Source organism: Pteropus alecto, unplaced genomic scaffold (assembly GCF_000325575.1).
Source record: "Pteropus alecto unplaced genomic scaffold, ASM32557v1 scaffold761, whole genome shotgun sequence".
Classification (NCBI taxonomy): Eukaryota; Metazoa; Chordata; class Mammalia; order Chiroptera; family Pteropodidae; genus Pteropus; species Pteropus alecto.
In genome coordinates, this window is record NW_006431558.1 from 1,445,809 (window position 1) to 1,458,283 (window position 12,475).

At 37.9% G+C, this 12,475-nt stretch overlaps 1 protein-coding gene across 1 annotated transcript in view; it reads right to left on the reverse strand.

Moving 5' to 3' along the window:
• The window catches only part of LOC102885056 (zinc finger protein 177), a 39,413-nt gene that overhangs the window by 18,840 nt on the left and 8,098 nt on the right, over positions 1-12,475 (reverse strand). Inside the window, 5 exon segments of the mRNA XM_025040311.1 lie at positions 4,429-4,475; positions 4,478-4,510; positions 5,591-5,714; positions 6,360-6,445; positions 6,927-7,138. Of these exon segments, the coding sequence (XP_024896079.1) occupies positions 4,429-4,475; positions 4,478-4,510; positions 5,591-5,714; positions 6,360-6,445; positions 6,927-6,954 (318 nt within the window). The 5' untranslated portion in view covers positions 6,955-7,138.

Here is a 12,475-nt window from a genome sequence, read left to right on the forward strand (position 1 = left end):
CAACTATATAAAGACATGTATCTACCATTATAGTATCACATGGGGTATTTTCGCTGCTCTAGAAATCCCCTGACACATCACTCACACAACCACTTATCTCCATAATTTTGCCTTTTCCAAAATGTCATATAGTAGGATTCACAGCATGTAAACTGTCCAGACTGGCTTCTTTCAACTCAGTAACATGTATTTGAGGTTCCTCCATGTCTTTTTATGGCTTGATAGCTCATTCCTTTTAACGGCTGGATGATATCCCATTGTCTGGAAATACCAGTTTGTTTACTGATTCATCTCCTGAGGGACATTTTGATTGCTTCCATGGTTTGGCAATTATAAATAAAACTATTATAAACATCCACGTGCAAAAAAATTTTAAAAACCAAAAAACTGTGCATGTGCAGGTTTTTGTGTGGACATAAATTTTCAACTTCTTTGGGTAAATACCAAGGAGCGTGAATACTGGATTATTTGGCAAGAATGTTTAGTTTTGCAAGAAACAAAGTGGCTGTACAACTTTGTATTCTCACCAGTAATGAGATTTCCTGTTGCTCCACGTTTCCACCAGCATTTGGCATTGTCAGTATTCTAGATTTTGGTGGTTCTCTTAGATGTGCAGTAGTATCTAATTGTTTTAACTGGTATTTCCCCTGATGACACAGGATGTGGAACATCTTTTCATATGCTTATTTGCCACCTGTGTACCTTCTTAGGTGACTTGTCTGTTAAGGTATTTGGCCCATTCCTAATCAGGCTGTTTGTCCTTATTGAGTTTTAAGAATTCTTTGGATATTTGGGATAACAGTTCTTTACTAAATGTGTGTTTTTATTTTTTTTTGCAAATATTTTCTCCCAATCTATGACTTGTCTTCTCACTCTCCTGACAAAGCAGCATAGTTTTTAATTTTAATAAAGTCCAGCTTATCAATTATTTCTTCTATGGATGCCTTCAGTGTTATATGTAAAAAGGTATTACTATAACCAAGCTCATCTCGGTTTTATGTTATCCTCTAGGAGTTTTATAGTTGTGCATATTACACTTGGGTCTATAATGCATTTTGAGTTAATTTTTGTGACGAGTGTAAGGTCTGTGTCTAGACTCATTCTTTTGCAGGTGGCTGTCCAGTTGTTCCAGCACCATCTGTTGAAAAGAATTATCTTGACTCCATTCCACTGCCTCTGCTCCTTTGTCCAAGATCAGATGACTATATTTATGTGCGTGTATTTCTCAGCGCTCTATTCTATTTCATCAATCTACTCGTCTTTTATCAGTAGCACACTGTCTTGATTAATGCAGCTTTACAGTAGTGCCATTCCTCCAACTTTGTTCTTCTTCCTCAATATTGTGTTGGCTATTCTGGGTCTTTTGCCTAGCCATATAATGTTATAATCAGTTTGTTGATACCCATAAAATGAGTTGCTGGGATTTTGATTGGATTGCATCAAATCAAAGGTCAAGCAGGGAAGAACTGACAACTTGACATATTGAGTCTTTTTATTCATGAACATGGAATATCTCTCCAATTATTCAGTTCTTGATTTCATTCATCAGTTTTGTAGTTTTCCTCACATAGATCTTCCACATATTTTGTGCTACTGTAAATGGTATTATGTGTTTGATTTCAAATTCCATTTGTTCATTACTGGTATAAAGGAATTGATGAGGGTTTCATGGATGTACGTACATCAAAACTTATATTGTATACTTAAAATATGTGCAGTTTATTGTATGACAATTATACCTTGATAAATCTGTTTATTACAAAAAACAACTTCAATAATAATTCACGCGAGACTCTAACAAAAAAAAAAATCTGAACAATTTACCAAGATATATGAATGACAAGAACATGGAAAGATGCGCAAAATCATTAATCTTTAAAACTATGTATCTACCTTGAAAAAACGACACAAAGAAAGGCAAACTCATTTAAATAGAAATTTACTTGGTTTCCTTTCCCAGTATCAATTTTCTCATTTCAAATTTCAGTATGTGAAATCTATACTCCAAAGTTTCCCAAGTTCCTTGTACTTTTAGATTTTATTTTAAAACCTTTTTGTAACAAAGGTTTTTTTCATTACAAAAAAAAAAATCCTTTTAGGATTTTTACTTTTATAAAAATATGTTATTTGCTGAGAAAATTCTGATTTTTTTTACATTCATACAGAATCTCCTATGACTTTTTACATGTACATTAAATTAACATAGCCTTTTCCACACTCCCCACATTAATTTATAGTGCTTCTCCAGTGTAAATCACATTTTCTAACAAAAAAGATCAAAGGCTTTCCTATATTCTTTTCACTCATGAGATCTCTAATATGAGCTTTCATACTTTCTGAAGCAGAGGATAAAAACTAAAAAAAATTCTACATTTTTTTACATTCATAAGATTTTTCACACCTGTGAAATCATGGCTGAATATTAAAGTATGATGCAGACCTAAAGACATCCCACATTCCTTAGAATAAGGTTACCCCCACTATAAATTAGTACATGTGTAGTAAGCGTGAGAGTATTGAAGACGTTCCCCACATTCTTTTATTTATTTATATTTTTAATTTTTGTCATTAGTTTATAAGCATAAGCTTCTCTTAAGTGGAATTTTAACACATTCAGTAATGCATGGAGAACTAAGGGCTCTCCTACATTCCTCATATATATGGCTTCTCCCCACAATGAGTTCTTAAATGTCAAATAAGATATTAGGAATGAGTACAGGCTGTCCCACATACCTTACATTTAAAAGGACACTTGCCAGAGTTCTCATGTGTACCATAATGCCTGAGGAAATAGTGAAGGCTCCCCAACATTTACCTTTGTAGTGCTTCTCTCCAGGATGTGTTCCTTTGTTGACTAAGGTGCAAACGCTAATGAAATGCTTTCTCACATTCCTTACACTCAAAAGGTCTTTCTACACTGTGACTTTTTAAATGTTGAATAAGAAATGAGGATCATTGAATAAAGGCTTTCCTGTACTGCTTACAATTGTAGGGTTTTACTCCAGGGTGAATTTGTATGTGACTTTTAAAGCAAATGAATTATTACAGGCTTTCCTGCATTCTTTATAGAGATAAGGCTTCTCACAAGTGTGAGCTCTTATATGTATAGGTGTGAGGAACTAGCAAAGGCTTTTCCACATTCCTTACATTTATAAGGCTTCTCTCCAGTGTAAGCTTTTCTGTGTTTTGTAAGACCTGAACAATCAGTGAAGGCTTTCTCACATTACACTCATATGATTTTTCTCCAGTGAAAATTAAGAATCTTAAGTCTTGAGACACAAGTAAACTTTTTGCCATACTCCTTCCAAACATAGTTGTTTCTCTCCAGTATGAAATCTTCCATGTTTTGCAAGAGCTGGGGAAGGAAAGGCTTTCTCAAATTTCTTACATTCCACAGGCATCAGTACACTGTGAGTTCTTAAATGTTGAGTAAGATATGAAGACTGAGTGAAGGTTTCCCAACATTCTTTACATTCACAGGGTTTTTCTCCATTGTGAGTGCACACATGTACAAAAAGGCTTATAGAATGAGAATAAACTTCCCGACATTCCTTAAAAGCACACAGCCTCTCCTCGTCATGAATTCTTAGCGCATTCTCTCAGGTGTGAGAGAAAAGGTAAGCCTTTCCCAGCCAGTGCATTCATAGGGTTTCTCTTGGGTATAAGTTCTCTTGTGAAGCAGAAGATGTAGATTTTGGCTAAAGGCCATTTCACAGATTACACTTAGGAGGTTTCTCTCTAGTACAGGTTTTCTTGTGTAGATTGCAGAGTTCTTTGTTAAGGCTATTTCACACTGATTATACCCATGAGTCTTTTTTCTAATGTAAGTCCTCCTGTGAGTCTTAAGGCATGAATGTTCACTCACCGTTTCTTCACAATAGTTAAAGTTAAACAATTCCTCTCCAGTGTGGTTTCTCTCCTGTTGATGAGATCATTGACAGAAGTATTCCTGTTTTATTACATTTGGATTCTCTGTTCTGCCTTGAATTCCATTATACTATACACGAAACAATCCAGTACAACTGAAGTTTATTTTTGTCTTCCATTTTCATTTCAATGCACGGTTTCAGACCTGAGTATTTTCAAGTAGAATGAAGTGACCACTCTGTTAGAAAGCTGTTAACATTCTTTACTTTCACAGTTTAGCTGATAACTGATCAAGACAGAATTATTGATCAAAAACTTTATGTTAATTACATATGTGGGAATATTTGAGTGAACACTGTGAAAAAAATATATTGTGAAGGAGTATTTAAAGTGTTTCCCAAATTCATGATGCTCAGAGACTCTAGGAGAAACAACTTCATTTTTGGTGAATAACACCAGCCTTAAGTGTCTGTCATGGTTACTGTGTGGTTTTTCTATCCTATGGAATTTCCAATCTTCCACTAATGTGAAAAGCAAAGAATTATACCATATGAATCTTACCGTTTCCACCATATTGGATGTATTCCCTTGCACAATATTCTGCTGAATATTGTGCATTTGATATTAAGAGAAATCTCCCAATCTGAAATAAGAGTAAAAAAAAATTAAGTGCTTGGAGAAATAAACCATGGAAGGAAGGTATTAAAAGTGAAGGCCAACAAGCATTTACTTTCAAACACTGACTTAAAATATATTCAAAAATAGAAAGAAATGAAAACATAGAGATTGAAAATTTTGGCAATAATAAGGCACTGTGGTCAAACTCGTAGGTGATTTACTGAGAAATAATTCTATAAATGTTGAGACTGACGGTGAATAGAAAGCAACATAACCAGGAAAACAAAGTTGAAAGGGAATTGATAAAGAACTAAATGCAAATGCAAAATTAAAAAAAAAAAGAAATAGGCCAAAAGAAGTTTCAGAAGACGAATGAAAAGGAAAAAAAAAATGTTTCGGGTACCCAAGGAACCTCACAAACCAAATGGCCTCAGCATTCTTAAAACAACAACAATAAAAAAAAAAACCTTCGAAAGCTTTCTATTTAACATTTCCAAATGGACTGCAGTGCTCGTGGATAAGGGCTGTTTCTCACAAAGAATCACATCTGCCTTTCCTCTCACTTTGGAGAACTTTCCCCACCATCTTCAATTTTCCTCTTCATTTCACCCAAAAGAGCAGACCAGGTCTGCATAGCTGGTGCCCCACTCTCACAGAAAGATGCTTCAGGACGTGGAAAGGGATGACAAATACTTCTATGAATTAGGGGCCACAATTCTGCTCTTCAGGGATACCAAATACTGTTAAGCATAACTTGAGAAAAGACAAAATGTTCATGCCAACTCTATCAAACCAGTGAACTTTCAAATGACACTAATATGCAAACGCACACACTCTCTCTCTCTCATTATTCACCAAAAGGGTTGCTATCTCCCCTGAGACCCAGGCTCAAGCATTTTTGATCCAAAGCCTTTTATCCATAGAGAAAAAAAGCCAGTGCAACGAACAGATCTCCACTTTCATGAGGAAGCCACCGGACGGTGAGATCCATGAGAGCAGAAGCGATGCCTTCTCTATTTACCATGGCATTGCCATTCATCAGCACATAGTCAAAGAAATATTTGTTCCAGAAAAAAACTAAATAAAGAAATAGTACCGGTCTTACCCACTGCAACCATATTCTTGTAGTTCTCCAGCATCACATCTCTGTACAAGTGTCTCTGAGTTTGATCTAGCAAAGTCCACTTCTGGGTGAATTCCACAGCTATGTCCTCAAAGGTCACTGGGTCCTAAACCATCACAAACATTCTGGCATCAGGCAATTACCATCTTCACCAATGTTCACCGGAGAAAGAGCAAGGGAGAACCAAGGCCTAGACAGGGTTCCATGTTCTCCCATCACCGCCCTCAGGACTTGATGGACCTCACGCCCCTTCTCCCTACCTGGACACACTCTCTGGTGATCTCGTCCAGTCACAGACTATTAAGAGTGCCTCTTTCACCTGACTGAAAGCATGTATCTCCCCCAACTGGGTTGTGACCTCTTCTGTTCTTATTTTTCTCTACTGACAGGGTTTAGCACAGTCCTGAGTACATTACAGACACAATAAATGCTCGTGAATGAACGTTTCCTCCAGTGACAACACAAATTCCGAGAAGCACATGTCCATTCTCTCACTGTGTATCATAAAGAATGAGAGCACAAAATTAGTATGGATGAGAATCAGACGGAATGAGTAAATACTGAGATAACAGTATCATTTCCCTATGTAATCTGTCAACCACACGAGAGGCCTTGAGACCTGAGACAATGTAACTGGGGACTCAGTCCTTAAGCAGACCCTATTTGCAGTAAGACGCTCCATTAGAAGGATACATGTCTATCTGGTAGGAAGAAGCATGTGTTTTAATAAAAGAGTACATTTCCTACTCACCTCAGAATAATGTGTCAGACATCCAGTTACAACCCTTTTCCCCTCTGACTTCTCATGGAGACAGAAAGAGTCTTGAGAAAGATAACCTTGAGGAGAAGAAATAAAAACTGAAAACCTAGATTGCCCAGTTTCCACACTCGAAAGCCTGAAAGCATTCCAAATTCTAAATGGACACACACACACGCACACACACCCCACTACCATAAATTGTTCAAGTAGCCTGTCTCATCTGAAGTCGTAACAGCAGTTTTGGGTTTTGATACTTAGGAGGAAGAGTTTAATAATTCCATTTTACAGATAAGGAAGCTAAAGTCCAGAGAAGTAGAGTCATTATTGTTTGCTGACAATTATAAAACTCATCATATGGTGAAGCAGAACCTCTTCCACAAAAATACACATACTTACCTATCCTTCCCAAATCCCAGGATTTAGACAACAGGCTATTCTTATCTACTTAAACCCCCTCTCCTAGGCAGCCTAGACCCAGGACTGCTTAGACCCTGACACAAGACAGATTGTTTATGGGCTAGAGTAAGATCTCTAAAAATAGCATCAACAAGGACTTACCACAAGGGGAGAGATCGATGGCTGGCATCCTGTGAGTCTGACCGTGAAACCTGTCTGAACGCTTCTTATTCCCAAACTCTCTTTAAGACAGTGCCTGAATTTCAATCTCAAATCCTCTTCTTTAAGCAGTAATAGGGAGTCTTGCCTCATACCTTCAGTCTTTAAGCGACGGGCATTACTCATCTGTTAAACATCGTTCATTAGCCATCTCTCTGAAGAAGATAAAATTATATATGTGAAAGCCATCAGAAACTCTAGAGTACACCACATGAATATAAATAATTGCCATTTAGAATGCCCAATATGTGCCAGAAACACTGGTAGTTCATGCTACCACCAATATAGCTATTACTGTCACTGAACAATTGAGGCAGCTTCATTCACAGTAATAACTGGCCCAGGATGACCAACTAGGAAGTGGTGAGGTAGGGTTTGAATGCAGGTAATTGTCACAAAAACCTGAACTCCTAAGGTTACTGCTATTCTACAACATGACTAGAAGATGATCAAGAAGGGGTATGCAGGAAAGAATTAACTTGGCAGGTCTGGGTTGCCTGGAAAAGGCCCATCTTCAGGACCTACCCTAGGCTGGGCTTGTGGGAAATGACTTCTAGGTCCACTGAATATCCTACCCGATAAGAGTGATTTTGTATGCCTGAGGCCTTAGGCCACACCAGTTTGACCAGATAGGTTAAGCTAACAATGTGATTTATGGTGAACATGTTTTTATATGTCTCAGGCTTTGGCAATGTTGTAGAATTTGAATTCAGGGGCCTGGAGCCTGAATGGCTAAAGTCAGCCATGCAGGTGCTGCATGTCTACATGACTGACCCCAATAAAAACCTGGATACCAAAGCTCAGGTGCTATAGACTAAATGTTAAATGTTTGTGTCCCTCCCATCCCCAACCCAGCCCCAAGTTGTACATTGAAACCCCAGTGTGATGGTATTTGGAGGTGGAGCCTTTGAGAGGTGATTAGGTCATGACAAGTGGGATTAGTGCACTTATAAGAGACCCAGAGAACTCTCTTGCCCACGAAGACTGCCATCTATTTACCAGGAAGTGGGTCCTCACTAGACACTGAATCTGCTGGTGCCTTGATCTTGGTCTTCCCAATCTCCAGAACTGTGAGAAATTTCAGTTTACAAACCAACTGATCTATGACATTTTTGTTACAGCAGCTCCTCTAACCAGTCAGACTAATACATCAAGTGAGCTTCTTTGATTGGCAACACTTCATGTGATGTTACGCATTGTTACCAGAAGTAAGCAGTGCCATGTGACTGCACTGGGAGAGGACACCTGGGGTCTTTCCCCTTTGCTGATTCTAATTGGTATCCTTTTGTTGTAATAAACCATGACTGGGTTTAACAGCATGAGTCCTGGGAGTCCTAGTCAATTGCTAAGTATGAGAGTGGTCTTGAGAACCCCAACACAAATGCTTTATTGAATTCAGACATCTCCGAGCTCCCCCAGCTGGCAGGGCCACGTAGGCCCAGTTGCCTTCCGTTAAGTCCTTTTATTGGCTTTTGCTTTCATTCATTACGCAAATATTTATGAAAGGCTTTCTCTCTGTTATATAATACACTAAGCACTGAGGATAGAATACTGAACTATAAAGAAAATGCCCCATACTTTAGGTATATCACATTCCAGAGGGCTAAACAAATAATAAACACATATGTTTATATTATATTAGTTGGTGGTTAAATGCTATGGAAAAAAGATGAATGCATAAGGATTATCACCCTCCACCTCTCCCAACACACACATGAATACACCCAAACATTTTTCTTTACAAACTCAGGACTGATTCTGGGAAAGGTAATGACAGAACAGAAAAACTTCAGAAGACTCTTGAAAACTGTTATCTGGCTTGCCTAAAAAGTGACATTCAACTTTTGATCCAAAGCATTAAAATAATTCCATGGTTCATGAAATAAACTCAGAATACATTTCAAATGCTGATCTACTTCAACAGGGAATCAGCTTAGAAACACTCGAATAAGAGCTGCTCCTCTCCCCCAGGTCCTAGCAGAGGGCACAAAATGTATGGAGTGGAGTGCTAAATAAGACTTTGCCCAAAGTTTACCTATTTTATTATTTTTCTAAAAACTCATCTCTTAGTATTATTCATCAGTTCTACTTTTTTGCCTTTTTAAAAATTAAATTTCGTCTTTATTTTTATTATTTTTTTGCCTTTTTTATTCCTTCCTTAATGTTCATTTTGTTGATGACTTTCAAACATTTGGAAATTATAACAGTTCATTTTTTAAACATTTATTGAACTATACAGTCAAATAAGTGCAGAATTATAACAGTACAAGGCATTATCATGAATTTCTACATCTCTGAAGCATTCATTATTCCTCATATAAATCATGACTCCTCTCTCTTCTCCAAATGGAGCACTATTCTGACTTTTAACACTATAATTTTGCTTGTTTTTGAACTTCGTAAAATAAAAATCACATGGTATGCATTAGTTTGTCTAGCTTCTTTCACTCAACATCTTACGCCTTTCTGTGCACTTCCTTGCAAAATCCAGTTTTACTTAGCAAGAAGCCTGCTAAGTCACTTCAGTTAGGACCCTCTATATATGAAGATCCTTGATTCCTGATCAGGTTTCTCAGCCTCCACTATTTTACAGGTGAGGTCTGGTTACTGATTTGTCTGCAGTAAGAATCCTGTTGGGTCGATTTAGCCAGAAACCCCCTTACCCCTGATGGTTCCTCTTAGTAATTTTCCATCCATCAACTCTGACCGATCCCTGACTGTAACTTCTCACTTGCCCATGCTGTATTTGGAGTTGAGCTCAGTCTCTCTCCCATGCTGTAAAATCTCATGGCACTGGTCTCTATACCTATATCTTGATGGTCCTGAGAAAAGCCTACGTTATCATCTTTAACAAGTGTCACTGAATTTTTTTCCTTTAGCACTTTGCCTAAATTTCCCATACTTGTAGTACCTTGCCCTAAAATATCCTATATTGAACAGATGTTCTAACATAATAATAAATTAAAAGTCTTCAGTATTTACTAATTGGCTTGATAAAATGCGACCCCGTGAACCACCCCCTCCCCCAGTTAAAATGGTTAACATAGTCCAATGTAATCTAAAACAGAGTCCTCAAGGATAAACACTTATTATATAAAACCTAAATATCAAAAGGGTGATTGTTTCCCCACTGCTTCTCTATTTAACAGCCCAATTTTGCCTTCTCTTAAACCTGGAAAAACTAAAAGGCATTTCATGTTGGTTAGTATAACCTTTATACTGTGGTTCCATATCTTATGGCCCCCATACTCAATATTATTAAAACTACTGAGTCCATTGAATCGACAATCAGTAAATACTTTGCTCTTACAGATTTGACTAACATGTTTTACTCAGTGCCTATTTCAACAGCCTCTAAGCTACAATTTGCCTTCACCTCTGAAGGGACATAATGCACCTTTCCCAGGCTACCCATGGGGTACCGCACAATCTTTGCAGACAAGATATTAATTGCATCTACCTTTCTCCAGAAGCGCAGGTATATTATATTGATGATATCCTCTATCATGGAGATTCATTTGACACACTTATTAAGGACACTTAAGTCCAACATCTTTTAGTCCTTTTTAGGTTCTTGGGTCAAGATATGCCTCATTTACAAATTTTACTTTCATATTAAAAACAGGCACTGCTGTTATTATCTTCAGAGACTTCTTCACTTTAAAGGCTTTGGCAAACCTTTTCTCATGCCTCCTGGATATCTATGGACCATCTATGATGGCCATCAGTTGCTCAAGGGCTTCTGATGCAAGAAACTGCCTCTCTTGTCTATACATAAAACAGTAATTGCTGTCTACATGCTGGGGTCTCCTAGAAACAGAGGTTCCCACAGACCCTGAGCCTGTGACCCTCCATACCCACTGCCCATTATACTTTGGGTCATGGAAACAACATCCCACAAATTAAGACAGAATGGAACAAAACCTGGGCCCTTTGATGTAGCCTACCTATGGGAGGAGTGGTCTCGCCTGTCTTCAGTCTCTTGCCAGAAGCCATGGTGCTGGAAGTTGTCACCCCTCCCCCAGAACAGGTTTGACTACCTAGAAAGCCCTTGGGATTAACTAAGTGAATAGCAACGAGAATTCGTGGATTATGCAAATGGTACTGCTAACCACTGTATGTGATCTTAGCACTGGAGGCCCTGGCCAACAAACGGTTCCATCTTCACATTTATTATGACCTACTGGGCTATTATCTAGAAATTGTCTACTTCAGAGTACAGAACTCTGGCAATCTCTGCCTCACATATACCCAAAATAAATATCAAAATTACTCCATATTCCTTTTGGAGTTATAGATATTGCTGGTAACCAAGACACACATTTCACTGCTTACAATACACAATACTGAGTTCTGGCAAAAGGCATTCAGTAGAATTTGCATGTCCTCCGACGAGTCCTAGATAGCCAGTTTAAGTGAGATATATAATGGTCTCCTGAACCACTCTTTCAGATTCCAATCCAACAAATAAAACTCTAAAGGTCTCTATTTTGCCCCAAGCCCTAACCTATAAGTTTTTTAAAAAAATTTATTTTAATTCAAGTATACAGTACATTGGTTAGACATCTATATAGTTCATAAAACGATTCCCCCAATTGCTCCCTCCCTCCCTTGACCCTTCACCCAGCCAACATATTAATGCTAACTGCATTCTCTATGTTGTGCTCCCCATCCCCGTGACAATCCATTAGCTACTAATTTGTACTTCTTTAACCCTTCACACCATTCTCCCAGCCCTCCCCCTCCCCTCTGTCGCCAAACTGTCAACTATATTTGTGAGTCTGTTTTTGATTAGTTTGTTCTCTTTATGCCTTAGATTCAGCATATAAGTGAAATCACATAGTGTATATCTTTCTCTTAAATACCTTCTAGGTCCATAAAAGCAATATCTTCTTCTATCCCCTTCCTTTTAGTCTGTGTGTGTCTTTTAATCTGGAGTGAGTCTCTTGTAGGCAGCATGCAGGGGTTTTGTTTTCTTATCCATTCAGACACTCTATTTTTTAGTTGGAACACTTATTTCTTTTCCATTTGAAGTACTTATTGATAGGAATGTAGTTACCATTCTTTATTCCTGTTTTTGATATGTTTTTTTTCTTCTTAAAGAAGTCCTTCCAACATTTCCTGTAACAATGGCTTGGTAGTGATAAATACCTTTAGCTTATTTTTGTCTGGGAAGCTCTTTATCTGTCCTTCAACTCTAAATGATAGCTTTGCTGGATAAAATATTCTTGGTTGTAGATCCTGGGTCTTCATCATGGTGAATATTTTGTGCCAAGCCCTTCTGTCCTGCATAGTTTCTTTTGAGAAATCAGCTGCCAGTCTTATGGGTGCTCCCTTGTAGGTAACTATCTGCTTTTCTCTTGCTGCTTTTAAGATTCTCTCTGTATTTAACCTTTGGCATTTTAACTTTGATGTGTCTTGGTGGGCCTCTTTGGATTCCTGGTTTTGGGGATTCTCTGAGCTTCCTGGGGTTGTATGTCTATTTCCTTCAC